Source organism: Lytechinus pictus, chromosome 3 (genome assembly GCF_037042905.1).
Source record: "Lytechinus pictus isolate F3 Inbred chromosome 3, Lp3.0, whole genome shotgun sequence".
NCBI lineage: Eukaryota > Metazoa > Echinodermata > Echinoidea > Temnopleuroida > Toxopneustidae > Lytechinus > Lytechinus pictus.
The window spans coordinates 17,586,790-17,610,683 of record NC_087247.1 but is presented as its reverse complement, the minus strand read 5'-3'; the positions used below and the strand labels follow the sequence as shown (position 1 = coordinate 17,610,683).

At 35.3% G+C, this 23,894-nt stretch overlaps 2 protein-coding genes across 2 annotated transcripts in view; both read right to left on the bottom strand.

Annotated features, from left to right (window-relative positions):
• Positions 1-2,456, bottom strand: part of LOC129257705 (probable cysteine desulfurase) — a 30,891-nt gene extending 28,435 nt beyond the window's left edge. Inside the window, exon 1 of the mRNA XM_064097854.1 lies at positions 2,324-2,456. The gene's annotated coding sequence lies outside the window, so the exon portion shown is untranslated. The remainder of the gene's footprint in view (positions 1-2,323) is intronic.
• A 5,521-nt stretch (positions 2,457-7,977) lies between these two features.
• Positions 7,978-23,832, bottom strand: LOC129257706 (probable cysteine desulfurase). The gene is made up of 17 exons (XM_064097958.1): positions 23,797-23,832; positions 22,968-23,135; positions 21,189-21,254; positions 20,700-20,765; positions 20,276-20,417; positions 19,670-19,709; positions 19,224-19,297; positions 18,744-18,817; positions 18,247-18,357; positions 17,840-17,886; positions 16,987-17,191; positions 16,249-16,310; positions 15,479-15,586; positions 14,964-15,075; positions 13,880-14,065; positions 12,311-12,364; positions 7,978-11,015 (listed from the first exon to the last, which is right to left on the bottom strand). The coding sequence occupies exons 1-17, from the start codon at positions 23,830-23,832 to the stop codon at positions 10,686-10,688; spliced, it is 1,881 nt and encodes a 626-aa protein (XP_063954028.1). The 3' UTR covers positions 7,978-10,685.
• Between the last annotated feature and the right edge of the window lie 62 nt (positions 23,833-23,894).

The following is a 23,894-nucleotide window of genomic DNA, read 5'->3' as shown; positions in this document are numbered from 1 at the left end:
CATTTCAGCTGTTATTTGGTCAATTTGCAGGCACAACTTAGATAAAATCGATTCAATTCAATTAAATCTATTTGGCAAAATAAAACAATCAAGAAGTTACAAAGTAAACAAATACATATGAATGAGCCAGGGCCTCTGAAAAAGCATCCTGTGCTTATATTAGATTAACGAAGATGAAATGAAATATAATCAAGTATGTAAAAACGGAATTATGTTAATTTATTTTTGGCGTCGTATGTGGCGCTCCACACTTGGTTGTTCGGAGAGCCATGCACCATCCATCTTACAACTATCTTTATGGAACACCATTCGATCTGATTAAATAATTACTAACATTTTCAGAGAGCTTCTAAGACAAAATGACGATGGCAGGAATAAATGATGTAACCCAAAATAGTCTCTCCATTCTATAATAGATCCCTACAATCAATAAGATGTGCATTATATATACTTGACTGGGTGATCATAAACAAACTACCGTAGAATGAGACAATATGTAAACAATAAACCCTAAACATTGATGTTATCTCGTTGACAAATCGAATGTAAATCTCTTATCCGTAGTATCGAGCCATCTAAGATGTGAATTTAGTTACTCCAAACAGATCGATTTTTAAATTATCATCGATCTACTACTACAAACTATATCGTTTATATCGAAAGACAGGCATTGTATAAAGTTGATGGAGGTAGGTTTGTTGATAAATAGATTACTCTTTGTTGGGAAACATTTTCTATTTAATCGATGCTAAGAGAAAGAGACTACCTTTCACGGTATACATGGTATAAGACGCATGTTTGCCCTCATATTGATTACATAAGAGAACTTTGAAACGAAAAGGGGGTTATTGGTTATTGGAGTTATGTTGTAATCACATTTTTTATTCTGTGGATATTCGATTTAATGTTTCGTTTTGATGCATATTATATATTTTTAATTTCGTGATCCTTGAAAAAATCTTTTCCCTAAATATCTGGTAAACTCATTTTTCACATCGTAATCTAAAACTTCTGTTTCATATTCAATTATTCATGAAACAGCAATATAATCCGGGACTTAACGCATAAGGTCTGTGTCCGATATCATCATTTTGATTGATGTAGCCCCCCCCCCCCCCCCAAGGCCGTACGCAGATTTTTTTTTCCCTCGAAACTCGAAAGCGAGGAGCGAAGCGACCGAGCTTGTCATTGGTACGCTTTTGCATTTTTTATAAGTGAAATTGAAGGATTTTTTCTCTTTTGGAGAATTTGTGAAAATAATCGGTAAAATGGTTTTCGAAATTCCTAGGGGGGCAACTGCTCTGCCCCTGCTGCGGACGGTCATGGCCCCCTATTATGTTTAATAAGCAATACAGTTTTAATTATAAAGGAATGCTCTTTTTTCTGAGATAAATCATTTTTCTTTATGATTTATTTGCTTTCTCATTCATTTGTCATCACACATGCTTAGTTTATGTACTTATTCATTAAAATTCTTTGCTTTCTTATTTTTATTTCTTGTATAAAGTTATCATCTAACATGTTAAGTTTTTGCATTCGTTCTTTTAATTCTGTGTTTATTATCCAATTGTCCATTTTTCATGCATCTGCCTCCTAAATATCTGTTCTCCCATGTACAAATTTATTAACCAAACAATTCTTCAAACCAGTTTTTAGGAATTGCAACTAAATTCTATGTATTTTTAGACATGACTCTTACTTTAGCCCCCCCCCCCCCCCCCCCCCCCTACAGACCGATGAAACGTTGTGTTTACAAAATGAAATGTGATCTAAGATGTAAAATTATGTTATTAGCATCCGTTATCGTTACACTAGAATCATGAAAATGGCATGTTATATTATACTGAATTCATTTAATACAAGGGAATTTGAATACCCAGACCAGAGCTAACAGTAAACTAACAATAAACAACTGTTCGGGTTTCGATTCTTGTTCTTAAATATAAAATTCAACATCGTTTGAGGGTGAAAAATATTACGAAACATTAAATAAACGAGAAAAGTTAACAATTAATTTTTGAAAACTAGTACTCCAAATGATGAGGTCATACAAATACATCACTCTCAAACTGGGAAATACGTTGTTGTCTCTTTGACCTAACAGATGTTTATTTATATCAATATCTATGCTACCGTTTGAAAGAAAAATGGCTCAAGCTATTCAATAAATATAATTCCCATAATATAATCACGAATAATAATCAAGAAGAATTACATATTTACTTGTTAAACTTTGTATACTTAAAGTTGTTGCATACCAGAATGTCGTCAATAAAAAAACGACATTTATAATGATTATCTTTCAAAGACTATTTATACTTACTTATCTCTTTCTGTGTCATTTCAATTTTGGATTATTTTCACCGAAGCAGGTCCAAAAATAATAATACCATTTGTTACAAGAGAACGTCTCGTACTGGCAATCAAATTGTTTCCATTTGCGAGAATGAGTTTTTCATCGACCTTTTATGAATAGCCATGGAGCCCTCTGAAGCGCACTTCCTCCCATCTAAACATGTCAGTGATGCCTTTCATTGGTTCAATATTTTGAGGCCTGGACGGGGCAAAGCGCCGTTAAGAGAGTCATAAAAGAAATAAAGGTAGCGTTTCAACCTTATGTCGATATCAGGGGCGTAGCTACGGGGGACCGGGGGTACGTGCCCCCTGATATTTGATATGCCCCCAGGTGCCCCCTGAGCAAAAAAAAAGGAGAGAAAGAAAGAAAAAAAAGAAGGGAAAATATAGAAGGAAAAAAAAGAAGAGGAAAATATGAGGAGGAAGATGAGTGAATAAAATAAGGTGAGGAGAAAACTTGCGAAAAAAATATTTCATGTCACTATATGAAATTTTCGCTCGCGCTTCGCGCTTGCATTGCCTGATCGATGAGATTCATATCTTGCTCAATAGGCTGATATGGAGTTTAATATTCAAGTTTTAAAGTCAATATACAAAACATATTTCAGCTCGGACATCGAGCATTCATTATGTTTTTTATTTACAAATTGGTGCTCTGTAGGTCTAAATATCAACATTTTCAGCTCACGCTGCGCGGTCGCATTATTTAATTTGCCAAGTTCCTATTGTCTTTGTGTATTCCTTAAAATTATCAAAATATCCCTTTTCAGGTGTGATTGTCAAAATGTAGGCTATTCAGCTAGCGCTGCGCGCTCGCATTTTGATTGGTGAGATATGTATATACCTCTATATCAATTCTATAACAAGCTACCTATATCAAATTCCATTTTCATTAGAATTAATGAAGAAAAATCGGCTTGCGATTTGTGCTCGCATTATTGTTAAAAATGTATCGACCCATGCGTCCTATTCATGATTACAAAATGCTTAAAGAATCCATTTTTCAAGCCTTAATATCAACAATTCCACGCTCTCATTAAGCATATTCATCTCGCGCTTAAGAATAATAGGAAGATAGTCGTCATTTTCGTATGATAACCAAATGTCCTTATAATGTCCCGGTCCTCTACGTCAAAATAGTGATTAAAAAATATCAGCTCGCGCTTCGCGCTTGCATCATTTATTAAGTGTGATCCACATGCACTTCACAATTTTCCTACACAGTGCTTGAAATAGTGCTTAAAATTACCCTTTTTGCAGATCGGAATATAAATGTTTTCAGCTCGCGCTTCGAGCTGGCATTATTGATCGTCATGATTAAAAAAAATGTATACCGAATGCCCAGATTCAGGTCTAGATTAACAACAGGCGCACGCATGTTTATTGATATGGGCAGCATGTTCTTTATTTAAAACGTGCTTTAATTATCCAGTTTTAGATCAGAATATCAATAATTTTCTGCTCGCAATTCACGCTCGCATTATTAATGTAGAAAGATACCCAATTTTCCATTATATTCATGATTTACAAAACATGAATATAGTGTCCCGTTTTAAGGTCTAAAATCTCAATTGTCTTCCGCTCGCGCTTCGCGCTCGCATCAATTGTTAAGTTACATACCTATCCCTTTCATGATTGCAAAAAGTGCTCAGAATTACAATTTCTTTTTAGGTCGGAATGTCAAAAATTTTCAGCTCGCGCTTGGCGTTCGCGGTAATTATCTAGTTACATACGCATCTTATTCAGGATCACAAACATTGCCAAGAATGTTAAATTTTTAGGACAAAATACATGAAAGTTCAAAGAAAAAAAATTGCTCGCGCTTCGCGCTCGCACATTTTATATAGGGCTTATGAGATTTTTTCATATTCATATTGTTTTATAAGAATAAAACAAAGAAGTGACTGTGAGGACTACCCCCCTTCAAACAAACAAAAATCAACTTTGAGCGGCCGATCGGGGGAAATAATGTTGGGCCCCACCCCCATTGGAGAAAGGCGTATCCGCCCCTGTGACACATACACACAGAGAAAAAATTCTTACCCCCCATGAAAAAGCAAGGACCCCCAGTGCACCCCCAGGAAAAAATCTTTGCTACGCCACTGGTCGATATGTTGGCCTTTGTATAATTAATATGTTTTAACAATGGATCGGGCACATTCTAATCGAAACAAAGCAAACAAAATAATCCCTATTCTGTATGAAAGTTTTGGTTTTATCTGCCATTTTTTTTATAATCCTTTAATCATTTTATCCCCTGCTGAAGTACTTTCATTGCTGAATTATTGACATCCTGCCCTATTGAGTATTGCCTCATTCTAAACATTAATAGGAGAAAATGACTTTATCCAACTGGAGAAAGGGGATTTCCGATACTCTGCAGATTCTTAAACACTTGAAAATGTTTATCTTGCTCTTGCTATTGTGACACAGTCAGAATGTGTCTATAAATGTCTTAGGTATTTAACCTGCATAGCTGGCACAATAAAATGTTATCAATGCTTCATAGATTTTTTTTTTCTTTTCATAAGTTCTCTTCGACCACCCCCCCCCCCCCCGCTCTATCTCCCTCACTTTCTCTCTCTGTTTTCGATCGCAACCCCTTCTCTCTCTCCTCCTTATCCTCTCTTTCGAGCTCATCTGTATCCGGTTCTTTTCTTTTCAATACCTCTCTCTCCCTCTTTATGTATCTTTATACAGTGCACACTGGAAGTATTTGTAGTATTGTACACTGTACATTAAAAAACACATGTAAAATGGATGAACTATGCTGGGATTCAAAAACTTGAAACCTTGCTTTCATAAAATTTAATGATGAAAGTATGGCCATTGTTTTTTCAGTTTTTCACCTAGTTGCAAAATGTTATCAGTCATACATGAATGATTATAATTCATCAAGTTTGATAGTGCATATTTTATACCTTTCTGTGATCATTGAAGTGTAACTCGCACATCTTCAATGCTCAGAACTTATTTCTTTTTTTTTTCTGAAAAATGAGATGATAATTATGCTTCCATTTCATATAAAATTCAGATCCTTTTCATCTGTTTTATTTATTTTGACAGGAATGAAATGAAAGAAGAATCTAATTACGCCCCTGTACAAAAGTCAATGAGGCAACAGCAGTCAGACATCCATTTGTATAAGATCATTCGCGAAATCCGTAATACCTACTGAAATATAAGGAATTGGATATCAAATGAAAGCATATATCATCTCATCTCTCAGGAAAAATATGAAAGAAGTCATGATCAGTGAAGCGTTGCGTGCTACGCTTCAATAACCATAAAAAGGCCTTAAAAATGCACTGTCGCACTTTTTTTTACTAGGTGCAAAACAAAGGCCATACTTTCTTTTTTCCTATTTTACTATTCATTTTGACAGAAAATGAAATATGTAAAATTAATGTATTTGCACTCCATTACAAAAGGCAACAGCAGTCGGATATGGTTCGTCTGTAATCGTTTGCAAAATACGTAATACCGATTGAAATACTTCAGAGCTGCATATCAATTGAAAGCATAATCATCTCTTTGTTTGGGGGGGGGGGGGAATAAGTAATGATCATTGAAGCATTGCGTGCTGTGCTTCAATGATCACAAGGTCTGAAAATATGCATTATTGCATATTATGATGATTTATAATCATTAATGCGTGACTGATCAAAATTTACAACTAGGTACAAAACAAAGGCTATACCTCCTTCTTCCATATAATATAAGATTTATTATATTTTCTAATAGCCAAGGTAGGATTTTTTTTTCCACTGTAGTTCATCTTGTCATTTTTCAATTTTGTATGTAGTGTACAAATAATTCTTGGAAACACTGTATACATAGTTCTTGTCTTTCCTGCATGCCCTCTCGAATACTACTCCAAGCTGTTTATGCCGTCTATCATTCATTTCCCCATCACTTTATCCGAAGAAGTCACCTTGTAAAAAGTGGGGTCTACTTCAGCTTTAGCCCTGGCGTTTTGTAGTGGGGTTTTTTTTCGTTGAAATGGGCGAGAAAAAAAATGAGTCGCCCATAGTGCACTTTTTTATAGATACGCCAGAGTGTTCATATGGTTTATCAAAAAAAAATTACGTATGGAGTGATTAGTAGGAGACTGTTAGAATGACTTTACATCCAAGTTATGTTCTAAAAAAGATCTGGGGTTAACATTTTCTTAACATCATTAATCATTGAAGGGTTACATTCTTTGTTTCATTTGAGTTTATTCACTTTGAATGAATAAAGAAACCCGAGGAAAAACCCACAATGACCTAATGACAAAATGCCAGTTTGAAAACGAATTAACCCAAAAATTTAAAAATCAAAATTTGAAAATGCAAATTTTTTTACAGCACTTCTGAAAACTTGAAATATTTCAAGACATGGCCACAAGTAGTGTGTGTAAAATGTGAATCTCAAGTTATAGAATGCTTTTCTTCTCGGTTATAATACAAACACACACACACACCCACTATTACCCTCCCGCATGCACAATCGACTCCGATACACCTATACATTCTTGCATGCTCAGGTTTACATGCACACGCACCCTAGTCACAAGCAAACACACGCAGTGGCGGCACCAAGGGGGGGGGGGCATTAGTCCCCACCCCTAGCCTGGATCGCTGCTCAACTTCTTGCCCCCCCCCCCCGAAATTTTGAAAGCTGAAAAAAAAATGTATAGTAAATGCTGTCATAAGAATCCTCCCCAATGTGTTAGTGCTCAAAAACAGCATTTTTCACTCGTCAAAGTTTTAAGAATTTCTCATCCACCATGTCCAGTCACTGTCAGTTTCCAACAATAGTCAATAATATCAATTTAAAGGTCATTATATAGGATTCCAAATTTCGCTCACAGTGGCTGTTGATTGATATAAATAAATGATCTGTTCAATAGGGTAACATGGGGCTTAAATCCAGTGTTCAAGTCAATGAGCACAATTTATTCTCCTCGTGATTCGATTTGTCATTATTAGTATTTGTTTTAGCATGCGCATCCATACGCATGTTCATAATTACGAAAAAGTGCTGAATATCAACATTTTTAACACGCATTATTTATTTGGTGATATATCATCTTCACGAGTCACTGCAAACAGTCCCTAACAGGATCTTTGTCAAGTTAGTAGGGTTTTTATATTTAAAAAAATACCTCACGCTTCGCGCTCGATTTTTGAAACAGTAAAAAAAAATTGTGTTCGCCTTTGCCCTATAAAAAATATCCCTCTGTCCCCCATTTGCCCCCCACCCCCAGTTTAAAGATCCTGGTGCCGCCACTTTGCACACGTACGTATATCCTAACCAATAATGTACACATACATATATAGTGGACATTCACCAACCATGAATGTGTGGTATACATATACATGACAATAGTAGGTCAAAATGTGTTTTTGTTTATATCTTTCTTCCAAAGATTTTCTGCATTCAGGCTTAGCTCGCGACAAGATCATCAAACTTGACTGCGAGAATAAACGTAGAAAATATCCGAATACGACTAAACTGCTTTTAAACAAAAAAACCTGAATTACGCAGTCTTTATAAAATTCATTAAAACAACAATGAGGATTTAGTGAATACTTATAGACTCATAACAAAAACGGAAGTTGTTGAAATAAAAACATCTAAATTCATATCCTTTAATTTCATGACCAAAATATTCATAGACCATTCCATAGACAAAACATTATTTACATCTATTATTAAAATTGAATTATTTCACAAAATATAAACATGACATACAGTTAAACCACAGCATGAAATTTCATAGAAAAATATAATTCGGGATAATGTATTTCATGGCCACATTGCAGCACCTTCAACGAATTATTATGATGTATGATAAAGTCAGTAACTAGGTTAAATAACATTTCGTTCATGATTGAGTAAGGTAATAACAACAATAAAAAGTATTTGTTTTGCATGTGCTGTGTAGTATAAGCAGTTGATTTGTGTAATCCATTAAAAAGTAAAGTACTACCAGGATGAAATCAGAAGTATAATGAACGTGAGATCTCATGTTATCTATAATTGCTTCTATATAATTATCCACTAAAAAATATCGGTTTGTCCATTTTAGTTATGCCCCGAGACTGTTTTCTTTTAAAACCCTTCTTACAGCATTCTCATACAGACGGGGGTGTGATTTTGGCCAACGACCATGCGATCGCGGCGCAAAATTGATACACAAGTCGCCCTTGGCATAATCTATGGAACTGCAAGTTCATTTTCGAGAAAAATAAATTGAGTGATTTCATTGATTATGCTAAAACAAAAATTGGTGAAATCAGAATGCTCCATATTAGGACATAATGTTGGAAATTATAATAATGTAGAGAGTCGAGTAGAAGAAATAACCAATTGTCTCATGATGTATCAAACGTAGTTTGATACATTTGATACATCATGAGACAACTGGTTATTTCTTCTACCTAAACCACGATGAACCTCTGCCACATCAATGTAGAGAGTCCTTATACTCTTAGCACGTACTACGAACATTTTTATATCACAATGTGATTATTGTATCTGATGGTTTTTCCTTTTTCTACTTTATTGTTTCTTTTTTTTTAATGAAAGATTTAATAAGAAACATGAAATTAATGATTTTAATCAGTAGTTGTGCGGGACATGAAAGAAAAAAGTCGGGAAAACACCAGAGGAAACGTCGAGGCGAAATCTTTTCGCGACATGGACTGATCGCATGAAGCGTCGAGGGGCCTGGTATGCCCTGTCTAGTTAGGGTTAAGCTTTAAAAGCAATCTGTATTAATTCTACATCAATATTGATTAACTATCTAAATTTAAGAAGCATATTTCAGGTTTCAATTGAATACATATATAAATTTCTATTAAAAATTAAATAAGCCTACAATATTGTGACAGATCAAAGAACATTGAGCAATAATAATTCAATTATTTTTGTCCGGATTAAAGTGTCTACAAAAACCCCGTAAATGTAAATAATTGCAGAAGTATAACGATATACACACATGAACATTCTGCCAACGAAACTCAAATGGTCTGCGTTTTTGTAATATAAAAACCTAGTAATTATAATAATGACAAATTGAACGTCCCTAAAACGCTTGTACGGGCTTGCATTGTCTTAACTATATACTTCTTTACAGATTAGCATATATGTCCCTGCTTGACGGTAAACTTTCAAATCATAAAGAAAGGGCAAGTTGCTTTTGCAATCGTTAATATTCGCTGCCTGCGGTCTGGTGACATATGATCGGTACACAAGGCTCAGTTTTCCACAAGCAATCAATCTGAAGAGAGTTAAAATCTGGATTTATGAGTGATTATATTCTAATCTCGTCAACAAAAGAAATAATATACAGGAACACAAGATAGCTGTATTTTGTAAATTTGAGTCAAGAGTTAGATTAAGACTTTTCTTTAAGATCACTTTTCTAACCCATTTAGAAGTGTTCAACTTACAAGCATTCATTATGAAAATAATCAAAGCATGAAATGAGTGAAGGAACAGTAACGGGATAATCACAGAAATATCACTAACCATTACACATTTTCATCATATCGAGAATAAAAATATACATATTACATATTTATAACCTATTTATGGCCTACTGTCGACTTATCTCCTCGTCTGACAACATATGTATTGACCTATACTGTCTTGAGCCATTTCGATATTTAGAATGTTAACACATTATTTATTTCCAAATATATAGAACCTCCCAAATATTCAGCGATGAATATATTTTAAAAGGGCCCATTTATTTTCAGTAAAAATTAGTAGGGGCTACTTGCAAAGGAAAGACATAAAGTTAGTTATATAGACAAGATAGTACTTTTAATCACATCCTATAAAGGGTGATCATATGCCTACATTATTTTGGTAATCATCAATATTCTTTTTATCCGGCAAGCTTTCAGAAAAAAAAGATATAAGAATATACATGGGATGATAACAAATACATATGATTTTTTTAATGTACAAAAGATCGATCCATTTATTTATTCAACATGATGTATTTTGGGTTATTTTAGGGTTTGGAGAACTATTGTACATGTTGAGCTCCAAATTCCCATAATTCAATTATTTGTAAAACATTCCTAGGCACTGTCTGACTCGGTCAGATTAAATGCAAATCAATGTGCAAGTGAAGACCCCATATAATATATCTTTCTATATCATTAAAATAAAGGATAAGTAATAGTCTGCTTAAAAAAATAAAAGTATCATGGCATAAAAAGTACCCTCAAATGTATTTGAATATCAGGATTCGAAATCAAGTCATGTGATAGTCACATGCCAAATAACACAATCAGAGTAGTCTAAGTGAAAGTGGTAACTAAATTACTTCACATAATCGAACATTTGCCAGCGGAATCTTTCTTATGCTTCCCTTTCTGTTGAGGTTTCTTAAATGAGAACCGTCGTGACAAACTCCTCTTGGTGTAACGCCTTGGTTTGAAAGGAGCGCGCGTAAGCTTCGAGCGCGGATCAGAAGTGATGGTTCCGTTTGCCGCTCCTGTCGAACCGTCTCCTTCGGTAAGGTTTGGAATGGGGTCCAAGGGATCAGCCTCGGGGAACCGGATATGGTAGACGGCTTCGAAGGGACGCATAAACCAGATCAGATCCGGGTCACCTATGCATGGTCCAACGGTATCTGTCATTACTTCAGGAGGGAACTGGGTAAAAAAATAAATAGAGTGACACACAAAAAAATTATGGTTTCAGATAATGAAATTTTGTTGTTGTTTACTTTTCATGATAAATCTATTTTAAAAAATAAATAAAATGAAATAATCTCATGTTGATATTGATTCTCAAAAGGTATAACGTCAAAACATAAAAAAATGAGGAAAACAGACTTTGATTCTTTCTTTAAAAATGAATCAAACACTAAAAACAAATCTTGGAAATGAAATATTCTTATTCTCCATGAATTTTAATCTAATTTCAGAGAGGGGGAGGCCATAACAGTGCAGTGTCTAAGGCCAGATAATTATACCCCAATTAAAGGGCTGGTCCCACTGGCCGATGAACATCAAATGTATGCATAAAGAATACAGCGAACTAGCAACATTTCGGGGGTAACTCCATCCGTTATTATCCTCTCCAGAAATAGACAAAAGTGGCGAAAATTTGCGAAAACAGAGAGGTAAAAGTGACGTGGGTAGTATGTAGCGGGGATGTTACATGGATGTTTATCGGAAGCCTATAGAGGTTGGGGTTACCAGGGGTGTGAATACTTTATATACGAGATGCATACGCTTACATCCTTTCTATTTCCGTGCTACTAACGATGTATAAACGTTCCATATACCTCATCTTTCCTCCCTCTTTACGTTTTCAGCTGCAGTGGATGTGGGTTGCGAGGATGTAATGCCCAGATGTAGCAAACAGGAAAAAGCGGATGTGTAACGGATGATAACTGACAGAACGTGTGTTTCTCGTGTATACGTCGAGGATTTACATCTTACACGGCGGGAAGTTCATGCTTTCTGAAAGTTTTGTGCAGCTCAAAACTTTTTGCGCTGATGAATTCACAGTGGGTGGATGCTCGATGGATAGGGCGTACGAAACACTTTTGCAATCAGTACGAACGGATTCATAACGTTTTCCAACGGATGGCAATATTTTTTTACGTTTTACATCATATTTGCATCAGTAAGTGCAGTGGGATCGGGCCTTAAGGTGCTATTTTCAGGAGATGCAAAATCCATCGACGGTACAGGAGCGCCATTCTCGTACGAGATTGGATGCTTTGATCAGTATGGGAAGATGGAGGGGGCACAATTTCAGCGCTTTCATCGGGCGATTTGATCCCCATAACTTTATATCTTTGTCTACTTTTCGAGTGAATCACGCAAACCTACTAAAACTGAGACGTTACATGTTGATGTTACTACTGTTTCTTTTTACTAAACCTATTTGAAAGGCATCTCATTATTTAGAATATTAACATTTGTGATATACTAACCTGACATTGATGGCCTGCCTCTCTCATCAGTTTATTACTTTGCTGAAGGTACGTCTGAAAAGAAACAGGGAAGGGATTTCAATATTTTAATTAGCTACATTTTGATATCGCCTTTTAGTTATCATTATTATTATTATTTGTTTGGCGTCACCTGTGCCTGGGAGGCGAAAAGCGAACTGAATCACTATGACCCGCAGGTTTGAAACAACTGTAGAGGTTTTTTTTATAAGAAATGTGATCTACATGTGCTTTCACAAATATTTCAAATGATTTTAAATGCTCATTTCACAGTTCTTTTGTAATAAAAACTTTTCACTTAAAGGGGAATCCAGCCTTGGCCATAAACTGTTGTGTTGGGAAGGAGAAAAATAAATTAAACAGAATGGTGAAAGTTTGAAAGAAATCGGACAAGCAATAAAAAAGTTATAGCTGCTTTAAAATTGAGATCACTAATACTATGTAGATTTCAAATTGGCAACTGGGTAAGTAAATTATGACAAGGGGCAAGGACAACTTTCCCATAGGCCATGTACTTTATTATCATGGATTTGTGGTTTTCTCTTAAGTACCCATTCCCCCGGGAAGTAATCTAAATATAACCCAGGTAGAATATTGTTTTTATGTCCTCATGAAAGAAAAATATAATTTGAAATAAAACTTTTGGGAAAAATGACATTTTAGCCAAAATATGTATTGGAGTATATGGAAGAGTAGTCCTTGCCTTACATCACTATGACACCCCATATGCGGCCAATTTGAAGTCTCCATGGGTATAGTGATTACCAATATTTACAACTTAAAAAAAATCATAACTTTCTTGTTGTTTTTCCAATATTGTTCAAACTTTCACCTATCAACTTGTCTGATTTTTCTTTTTCTTATAAAAACAGGTTTTTATATGGGTTTGATTCCCCTTTAATTAAAAAAGAATTACTAATTTAAAAATGCGTATTTACAAAATATCTCTTTTTCACAATTTTTCATCCACTGATGCAAATATTAGGCTGAAAGATTATGGGAACAATACCAAGGCATCGACAAATGCATAGATGGCTATTTCATAGTATCAACTGCTGTATTCTGGAATCTCAGTGTATTTGACCGGGTGCAGATTCAGGGGCATACACATAACTGACATTGAGAATATTTTTTTGCAAGGGATAGCCTTTCTTTTTGCCTTAAAATTGCAACCAAAATGGCTACACTTTCTGTACCACACCGCCCTAATCATGAAATAATTGGTCTGTTCCCGACCAGGACTGTACAAAATTCAACTACATTTAGTATATCAAGAACGAACATTAGTTTTAATAACATATTAACAAACTATAAGTTTATTTTAAATGATAGATATTATCACCTCTTTGCCTGGAATAGGACAGAGTAGGAGCAGGTGGTACCCGTTGCAAAGATTAATCTAAATTTATCCACGTGGTTTTTCAACAGAAGTGTTGAATTAATCAACAAATTTCAGGTAATGATATTTTGCTTCTGTAATAACAGGGAATCGAATTGACAAATCACTATAGATATTTGGAAAAAAAAAACAATTTTCTGGTATTTACTCACCGTGTACTGTGACCCATGTTCCTTCTTCATCTTGTGGCTCACATAGGGGCTGGGAGGGGCGTTGAACTTGCCCTCGATAAAGGTAGCTTTTAACAAGCTATCCCCCGCGGCTGGTATACTGGGTTTGGATTCATCCTTCACAGTGCCGACATACTGCCACTCTGATGTAAAAGGGTCTACTTTGTACTGAGAAATAAAGTTACAAAATCAGAGTGAGGGTAGCGGTGTCTACACACCAAATAATACAAAAAGCACTTAGATTCCAATTTCATGATAAGCGTCGGACTTCCTTGTCAAATAGTTAATAGGTTTAATTAAAGTAGTTCGAATCGTTTACCACTTTTATTGATTTCCAAATCTTTGTAAAAAATAGTTTACAACAAAACTTGCATTTCAAAACTGTAGTCAAAATTAATTGGAAGCGGTTCCACCACCTCTTTCCACTTCCCCTTTCCCTCTTCCTCCTTTCTCTTTTTCTTCCTCTTCTTCTCCTCTTCCTTCGCTTCCTCTTCTTTTTCTTTTTTCTTACCGTCACCTACCTTTTCTTTCTTTCTTTCTTTCTTTCTTTCTTTCTTTCTTTCTTTCTTTCTTTCTTTCTTTCTTTCTTTCTTTCTTTCTTTCTTTCTTTCTTTCTTTCTTTCTTTCTTTCTTTCTTTCTTTCTTTCTTTCTTTCTTTCTTTCTTTCTTTCTTTCTTTCTTTCTTTCTTTCTTTCTTTCTTTCTTTCTTTCTTTCTTTCTTTCTTTCTTTCATCCTTCCTTCCTTCCTTCCTTTCTTTCTTCCTTCCTTTCTTTCTTTCTTTCTTTCTTTCTTTCTTTCTTTCTTTCTTTCTTTCTTTCTTTCTTTCTTTCTTTCTTTCTTTCTTTCTTTCTTTCTTTCTTTCTTTCTTTCTTTCTTTCTTTCTTTCTTTCTTTCTTTCTTTCTTTCTTTCTTTCTTTCTTTCTTTCTTTCATCCTTCCTTCCTTCCTTCCTTCCTTCCTTCCTTCCTTCCTTCCTTTCTTTCTTTCTTTGTTTCCTATACTTACTCTTTCAATTGAATGTGAATACAGTATTACACAATAAGAAAATACCTTTGTGTAAGCCTACCTGAGATAGCATTTTCCAGCCATTCGTTCCGATGTCATCGACTGCTTCAAGAACATAACTGATAACGTTATCAGAAAAGAAGAATGGAAGATTCAGCCTGACAAATCCAGGTCTATTTGGAAAGGAAAAAAAATATAAGCGCAAGTCATTGAGAAAGTGTATATACTGACCTGACCATTCATATAGATTGTTATTTACCAATACAGAACGTTTACCGTTACCCGAATTCGATATTCATAACGGGTAGTGATATTTTCTTAATGATGGCAACACATTTATTCTGTTATGATATCGTATTTGTTTATTCGCTTACACTCTGATATAAGTTGATAATCACAGGGAAACAGACGCTTGGATAGAACTAATCAAAATAAACTTAATGAACACAAATAAAGAAAAGGCTTTCGAGATTTCAAAATCCACCATTGATTTTTAATGGAAATTTGTAAACTATAAATGGGAAATAACAAAAAAGAAGTATGATTAAAAAAACTATGGTCAAGATTTATTCTTACTTCATGATTTCTAGTGGTGCTTTTGTCTTCTTCATCTTCCTGTATGCAGCTGTAGTATCTTTGCCTCTCTTCTGATTTCTCCGTCCCTTGTTTTCGTTAATTTCTTTGCTGTTAAAATGAAGAATACATGAATAAATCAAATTATTCAGTGAACGGCTTTCCAGTATACAATGCGGCAAACCATATTCCTTTCTTTGCATATTTGACTTCTTCTTTGTAAATGTTACTTACCAAAGAATAAACACTCTTAAAAGTTCAACTTAGCACATTGAGCATTGCTACCTTTCTGGTCTGAAGAAGCGCGTTCCAAGATCAAAAGTATACAAAGTTGAACCATCAAAGGTGCTCCCAGTGCGGCATTGGGATGGAAATTTTTGTTGTTCTGTTTGCTTGATTGTTTCTTTTATGGTTATTTTTTGTTTGTTTATTTGCATGTATGTTTGTTCCTTTGTCCGCCATTTTATTGTGCAAATTGATATTGCCATGAAAGTGCAGTTATACTCTACGTCAACATAAGTGAAAGTAACCATTGTAAAATAATTCTTATTCATTGTTTTAGAAGCACTTTTATTTGTGTTTTGAAAATACAAATACCCTAATTTCTATGTTGGATTATCACTGCTTACTCTCTAAAAAATGATAAAAAGACATTCTATTCCGCGAACATTAAGCTGATATTTGAACAAAGGTCAAAGGATAACAATATTCGTTATTGATTTATATGAAATTACAGGCCTTTTGAGATAATAGTCTGGACTATAATCACAAACCTTTCATCTGTCAAAAAGAAGACAAATCTCTCTGCGAGTTCTTCATTAATTCCAAGTAAGTCCTGAAATAAAAAAAAATACATGTTTACTTATGGGACTAATGAGTAAAATATAACTACATGAAAGGAACAAACACTCGGAACACATAGTTTGTTAGCAGAAGGATATGGATTTAAATGTTTACAATGAAAATCTGCAAAGATCATCCACTAGCTCATTATGCAGTCAATACTGCAAATAGACATCAGGGGCAGATCCGGGATTTACAAAAACGGAACCTTTTTGGTGAGCTAATTTTGACCAAGAATAACTGTCTTTACTTCCAATTGAAGGTTGTTTATGTCATGAAAAAGAGACCCCTTCAACCCAGCGGGTTCGGCCCTCACTTCTTTCAAAAGAAGTGTACAAAAACGTACAAGTGCTATCTTGTTATGATTTGGGTAAGATCACCACCACCCCCCCCCCCCCCGGACAAATTTAAAAACCATTCCGAGACCCCTGGTCGCTTATATTCTAAAACATTTAAAAAAAAAAATTGGGAGTGGGAATGCAGTAATGGTCCAGAATGCGAAAAGGGTGTATTGGATGATGTCCATTGTGCCCTGAAGGTACAGTCTCCAAAAACAGTAAGATACCTAACACCAACATCGCACCACCCCTAACGCCGCATTACCACCACCCATCCCAACCCCTAACCGATAGCAGGAACCCTCCTTAATTCCAGAGATAATTTCCTACCTGTGCATAGGGACCAGCACACGCACAGCCACCTCTCGCCTGGATACCATAGAGATCATTCAAGAGAACAGCCACAAAGTTATGATGGAGCATTTTACCAGTCTTGGGATGAACAACCATGAAGGAGAAGATTGGAAGACGATTGGCCCGACTACTCCCCAGGAACAACAGGTTCGGATTCTTTTTCCATCTGGCAAAGGCTAGCCTAGTCGGGATAGAACCAGACGTTTTGTTCATTTTTTTTACATTTTGATGTAATTCCTAACTGAGCAAATGCGGTCAAGTAAATCAATTTCAATACTTTTCGGTTTATTATGAAAACATTATTGAATAGGCACAATTGCTACAAAAAAGGTTGCCAACATTTATGCATAAATCGGCCTATGAATATGAAATCAATATAAAAAGTACATTTACCATAAGAACTTTGTGATTCCTATAAATAGTGAGATAGTGAGGCCCAATTAAAAAAAAACTTTTATCAGTATGTAAACTACTCAAAAAGTGATTATTCAACATGCGGTATTAAATTGGAGTTACACAGGAGTTATACAAGGGTGGATCAATGTCTTCATAATGGGGGTTGGGGGTACAGAAAGCGAGGACACAACTGGGGATGTTCGATTATAAGCTCAAATTTACAAACTTAGGCAAAAGGGTGCATGTAAACTGTAAAATTCAATGTCACGGACGTCTTAGTACAAATGTTAGTCGATTTAGTTTATTTTGATAGGAATTGTGCTTCTCGGCCAATCAAAATTTTAAAAAAATTGTCAGATCAGATAACTTATGGACGAAAATGTTGATGAAACAGTCTTGAAAGAACTCAATCATTGCACTGAAATGTACTCACTTGGTCAGTTCTTCCTCTCTCCTTTCTATGTATCCTGTGCTCACTGACTGCCAAGAATGACAAACACAAAATGAATTTTAGGTTTCATTATCAACATAGTATACATAAGGTCAAATAGAGATTTTCCAGATGATCACGACCATGGCCAGCTGAAGAAAACGAGAATGTCAAATTGGGATATCAAAACACTTTCAGGTTTCGGTTATGAATTCAAAAATTCAGATGTTATCCATAAATAAGGCAGTTTCAAGTTCATTTCACAACTACTAAATTCATGGACGTAAATAACTATTCGCAAAATAATTTTTTTTTACAGTAACAAAAAATAAGTATTAAAGTTTTTACAATGATTCCATGCATTTTGTCTGTTTACCTTGTCTGGTTATTTGTGCATTTTAAACACTCACCTCCTTGAGTCTGAATGTAAGTCCAGCTCTGATAGATTCGACAATAGCGGGCGTCCCTCCTTCCTCTCTTTCTTCGATATTGTGGATATAGTGATGAGTTTCATTGGTCACCTGTTAAAAAAATGATAAACTTCTAAAAGATCCTTATCAAAACAATTACAATGGAACGAATGTAATCAAAACCCTTTCAATTTATTTTTGTACTTCCGAAAAGTAGTCATAGGCAAGTCTTTATTTTTTTTCAAGTTGTGACATCATTTTCATGACACCCCCCCCCCCTCCTCTCTCTCTCTCTCTCTCTCTCTCACTCACATTCACATACACAGACTCTTTGACCCAAAAACTCTATTGCTTCATAACAAGCAAATACAAAGTTGTTCTACATGTATGTGGAAAATAAAATACATCAGTACACAAGACAAGAGGTGCTATATTTGACTTCAAAAAAGCAATCAATGTATTCCAACATTGTCTGTGAAAAAAAATATATGACTCACATAAAGGACAGTTCCACCGCCCACAGAATGGGGTACTTTGTTCAGAAAGAGTTTTTTCTTTGCAATGAGGATTCCTGTGATAGAGATGCAGAAATAAACAAAAAAACAATAGATTAATTTCAATTGCAGAATAATATCACCAATACTATCATCAACAACATCACTATTATCATCATCGTCATCACCAACTTCATGACAATCACCAAAATCTTGTAAATCCCTTTATCGACAACACCGCCGTCATCATCATTTTCATCATCATCACCATCATCACCACCATCGTCATCACCATCATCCTCCTCATCATCATCACCGACATCATCAACATCACCACCATCATCATCACAATCATCATCATCATCGTCACCATAACCGCCATCATCATCACTACCAAAATATTATCATCACCATCATCATATTCATCACCACAATCACCAATATCATAATCATTGTCATTATCATCATCACCATCATCATTACCTGGTGTTCCAACACCGCCAACAAACTTATGAGGGGATAGATACACGGCATCTTTGCTGAAATCATCATCCGATCTATTATAAATATGTCATAAGAAATAATAGTTACAAGTAATTCTAATAAGGACCATCAGATGCGACAAAAGTTTAATATTCCAATCGCTTTAATCTCCACCAAACAACAAAAAGACAAAGAAGAAACAAAGAACTTGCATCATGCATGCACATTTTTTGGTAATCTAAACAAGGTCACATAGATGATAAAGGTGGGAAATCTATTTAATAGAATATGAATGCCTAAGTTATCCTAGGCATATCTCAATCAGGTATTGAAATACTGAGGTTACAGTACAATCAGATGATTACAAAATAGTCGATTGAAGATATAATTTTACAAATTTTACCAATAATGTAGTATAAATGAAACAAATTGGAAATCAGTCTTACCCATTCGAATTTGGATTCATATCAATGGCAAGATATGGACCTGGAAAGAAAGAAATAAAAAATCAATATAGGGTGTATCTAGGAATAACAGCGCCCAGAGCAACAACAACCCCCCCCAAAAAAAAAAAAAAAAAAACGTAGGCCGACATAATTGATCATCGAATCTTTATGACGTCAGGGGATAGTTTTAAAATCGCCCCCCCCCCCTTTCCAAAGTCTGATGTTTCGTTAAAAATCTCGCCTCTTCCAGTTTTGTTCGGCGCTTCTTTTGTTGCTCATGACATCAGACTTTATCACTATACTAGTATTTGTTCTTCCTTTTTATTGGTCTTTAATATTGCCTTTCTGAACAAGTTTATTTCACAATGCCTCTCCCTAGATAGGCCTACGCAATAGCCTACATCACAGATAATAATCACTTGATGTTTTCATCATTTGTAAGGAATAAAAATAAATAAAAAATCATAGCCGAAACATTTTTTTAACTATATAACATGAACTGAACAATTAACTCAATATAACATAATATTTGGCACTTTATGTGTTTTGCCCCACCCCCCTTCGGAAAAAAACATGCCTTTTTTTTTTATCATGAATTTTCTTTACCTGCAGTAGCATAGTCCCAGAAAGACAAGGCACCATACTTGTGCAAGAGCGCCGCCACTTGGTGAGTATCGGAAATAATACCCGTCACATTGGACGCTGCTGAAAAGCAACCAATGAGAAAGCGATTTTTCTTCTGATACCTCTGTAGAAAAAAAATATATATAAGGAGAGAAAGAATTATTCACACCTATGTTCGAAGGAAATTCAATGTGAATTAAAATGTATTAAAAATCGCTATTACGATTGATCATTTGAAGTCGGGACATTATAGAATTTCTAAATGTATGATATCTTTAATATTTATACAACATTTTCTTGTTTTGCAGCCATCGTTTTTACTCAGAACTTGCATGAAAAATGGAACTGATCGAATCTTTTCTTGAATTTATACTCTCTAGAAAACAAGGTCATATCATATTCTTACCTCCAAACTCTCTTCCAGAGCAACCATATCAATCAGACCTCTACTGTTGTCACGTATTCTTATAACCTTGAAAAAATAGACAAATAACATAAGCATGGATGGAAACTGATTACTGAAGCAAAACAATAATTGTCGAAGAAAAGGGATATTGATGTTGCTACAATTGCGAATAAATTGTTTCAATCTGGAAAAGCCAGTTATACGATCCCCTTCGAAGGTATAAAGTAATTATAACAAATTTAAAAAAACACGGGACCTCGCCCATCGTTCGACACCCCCCCCCCCCCCCCCTCTTACATACAGTTGGCTCCCCTTATGATAAGACATTATTACATTATAATTATTATTAACATTGTTATAATAATAATAAAATTGATAACAATGATGATAATAATGGAGATGATGAAGATGATGATGATGATGATGATGATGATGATGATGAGAGTCACAGAAGAAGAAACATAAAAACAAAACTAAACAGGAAAATACCTTTGCTCCGGTTTCCTTCCAAGGCAATAGGTTTGAATGATGTTCATATGGTCCCACGAAAACAACCTATCATGGAGAAAAAGTAGAGATGTGTGGAATAGCGAAATGACAGCATCAGCAACAAAGAAATCCATATATTTATTTCGAGCTCACATATCTTACATATAATTCTAAGTATTATACAAACTAAAAAAACGTACATGTAAATATCATTTTGGTTTTGATTTTACAATTCGGCTTAGTTTGATAACCACTCATAATACTGAAGTATGTGAATATAAGTTATATACCAACTTTGATATGAACCGGCTGGAATAACGGTTACATTAATATCTGTAATGACCATTTTAGGTATACATTAAATGGAGTTATACGTAACATGGTTGCAGAAAGAAGGGAACTGAAGCCCCCCCCCCCCCCCCTCCCTCCAAATCACCTTAATTCGGCAGAGAAGAACTTTTTTTTCTTTCTTTGTCAAAATTTTCTTGACCAAAATCAACTCCATTCGGGAGTGCAGACCACCCTCCACCCTTTTTTTTGGCTGGACATTTTTTTTTGGGGGGGGCTCGTCATTTCTTTTTTTTTTGCAAATCACCACCCCCTCTCAGAGAATCACTCTCACGCCCCTGAGATGTAAAGGATATTTATACCAGACACTGCATGCGTCTGCAGAAAGGCGGTAGTATAGTAAATGGTTTACTTATTCATTCATGTTTAGCACAATTTATTTCATGTTTGCTACAATAGTCACACCCATCCGGCTTCTGGATTATTTTCTTCTGCAAAATCCGATGATTACCTTTAATCATTGTGACAAAACAAATAATAATAATTACCTCCGAAGGTATGATCATTTTTCTATTAAAGGGAAAGTTCACCCTGACGATATGACGATAAGTTTGTAGAAAACATACAAGAAAAAATAATTGAAAATATTAGGGAGTTTGAGGAAAATTCATAGAATACCAAGAGAGTAATTACAATTTAAAGTTTTTTATTTTTGACGAGCAGCTGCCCTATGTTATATAAATGCATATTCAACTTTTTAATACATGATTACTTATTTTTTCTTTCTGTAGTGGGTGAGAAATTATTTGTCTATTGATATACTAAAAGTACAATAAAAAAAACATTGTCATTCTTCTTGAGAAAATGAAATTTCATTAATATTTTGACTACACGATATATAAGGAAACTGATCGCATATGACGTTACTAAACACTGAAATTCTAATAACTTGTGTATATAATATTTTATGGGTTTCCCTCAACTTCATAGCTTCTCTCGTTTTTTAACAATTTCTCACATAATATTATTTGAATCGAATCCTAAAATCAAATATAAAAATGGGATTCTTAATATGCAACAGAAGGAATCACCCTATCCCCCCCCCCCCTCGTTTCAAAGAAGACAGGTGCTTGGACCAATCGGCAACGTCACCTCCAAAGGCCTATAGTCATTGCCCCTCCCCCATATTGGATTCCTGCGGTAACATGGCGTGGACCAAGGAGGGGGTAGCAGTGTACAAAAAAATCTGCTAAGTAAAGACAATTATTTTTTTTAAATAAGGAAAATCGGTCTGAGGATACCACCATTGAGGAAATTATCAAGAAATTGGGAGGGGTCCAGGGAACAACTTGTCCGCTTGGTCCCCACCCCGAGGATCCATCCGTGGGTCAAATCCCCCCAGGAAACGGACACTGTATTTATATCTACACAGACAAAGCATATCGTTGAGCTACTGTGAATGATATTACATAGATATATGAGACATCTCACTGTTTTCTTGGCCCGTTCTCCTTTCAGCAAGAGAGCCGATACCAATTTATTGACAGCCCCAGTGGTTCCGCTACCAGTAAAGATGAGCGCATCATCATCCGTGGCGTTCACACACTTCTTGATGATGTCCCTGTATTCAAAGAACAAGATCAATAAAACCATGGAATTCTAATGACACATTATACCAAATCGAATTTTTTTTAAAGAGCCCTTGAGTTGATAATAGTATATAAAGGCTCTATTTATCTCGTTTTTTTTTCTTTAACAATGTTTGCAGATCAAGCCTACTGTCTCTGAACATAATGACCGGCCAATGCAAACATCTCTCTCTCGAATTACTCACACGAAAACACTGTACCTTTTAAGAGAAAATTAAATTTTGACACCTCCCATTGCATTCGCTATGATCAATTATCACGTGTACTCGAACGTCTCGAAGTCTTCGAAAGACATGCAACCTCAATACTGTGATTTATTATTTATGAAATTATATTCTTGGTCATTACGCAAAGCTCATTCTATATACTTAGCAACCAGGCTCGACATCAGGGGCCGCACAAACGGGGAGGCTGGTTGGGCTGCAGTCCCCCCCCCCCCCCACTTTTTCCAAAACCGTGTACAAAAACGTACAAATTACCATCTAATTGTGATTTTTGTATGGTCAGCGCCCCCCTTCAAAACCGTTCCACGGCCCCTGTACGATATAAAATTCAATTTTCTATTTCAATTCATTTGCTTATAAACATCCAGACAAAAACACATTCACACAAAAAAGCCAAACACTAAACATTGGATTGAATATGAGAGGGACAGCAAGAAAGGAACAAACCTTGTGATAAGCTGACCCTAAACCATAGAGCTCCATGCTATAACATAATAAAGACTTCAGTAACAGCGATAGAAAAATCACTGAACTACAGCGTAAGG

What these genes read in the sequence shown, in the direction of transcription:
- LOC129257706 (XM_064097958.1), bottom strand. Translation starts at nt 23,832, where the DNA reads ATGGAGCTCTATGGTTTAGGGTCAGCTTATCACAAG. An exon ending in CTCTGGAAGAGAGTTTGGAG is followed by an intron (nt 20,418 to 20,699) that starts GTAAGAATATGA and finishes TTTTTTCTACAG; the next exon opens with AGGTATCAGAAGAAAAATCG. An exon ending in AGGCAGGCCATCAATGTCAG is followed by an intron (nt 11,016 to 12,310) that starts GTTAGTATATCA and finishes TTTTTTACCCAG; the next exon opens with TTCCCTCCTGAAGTAATGAC.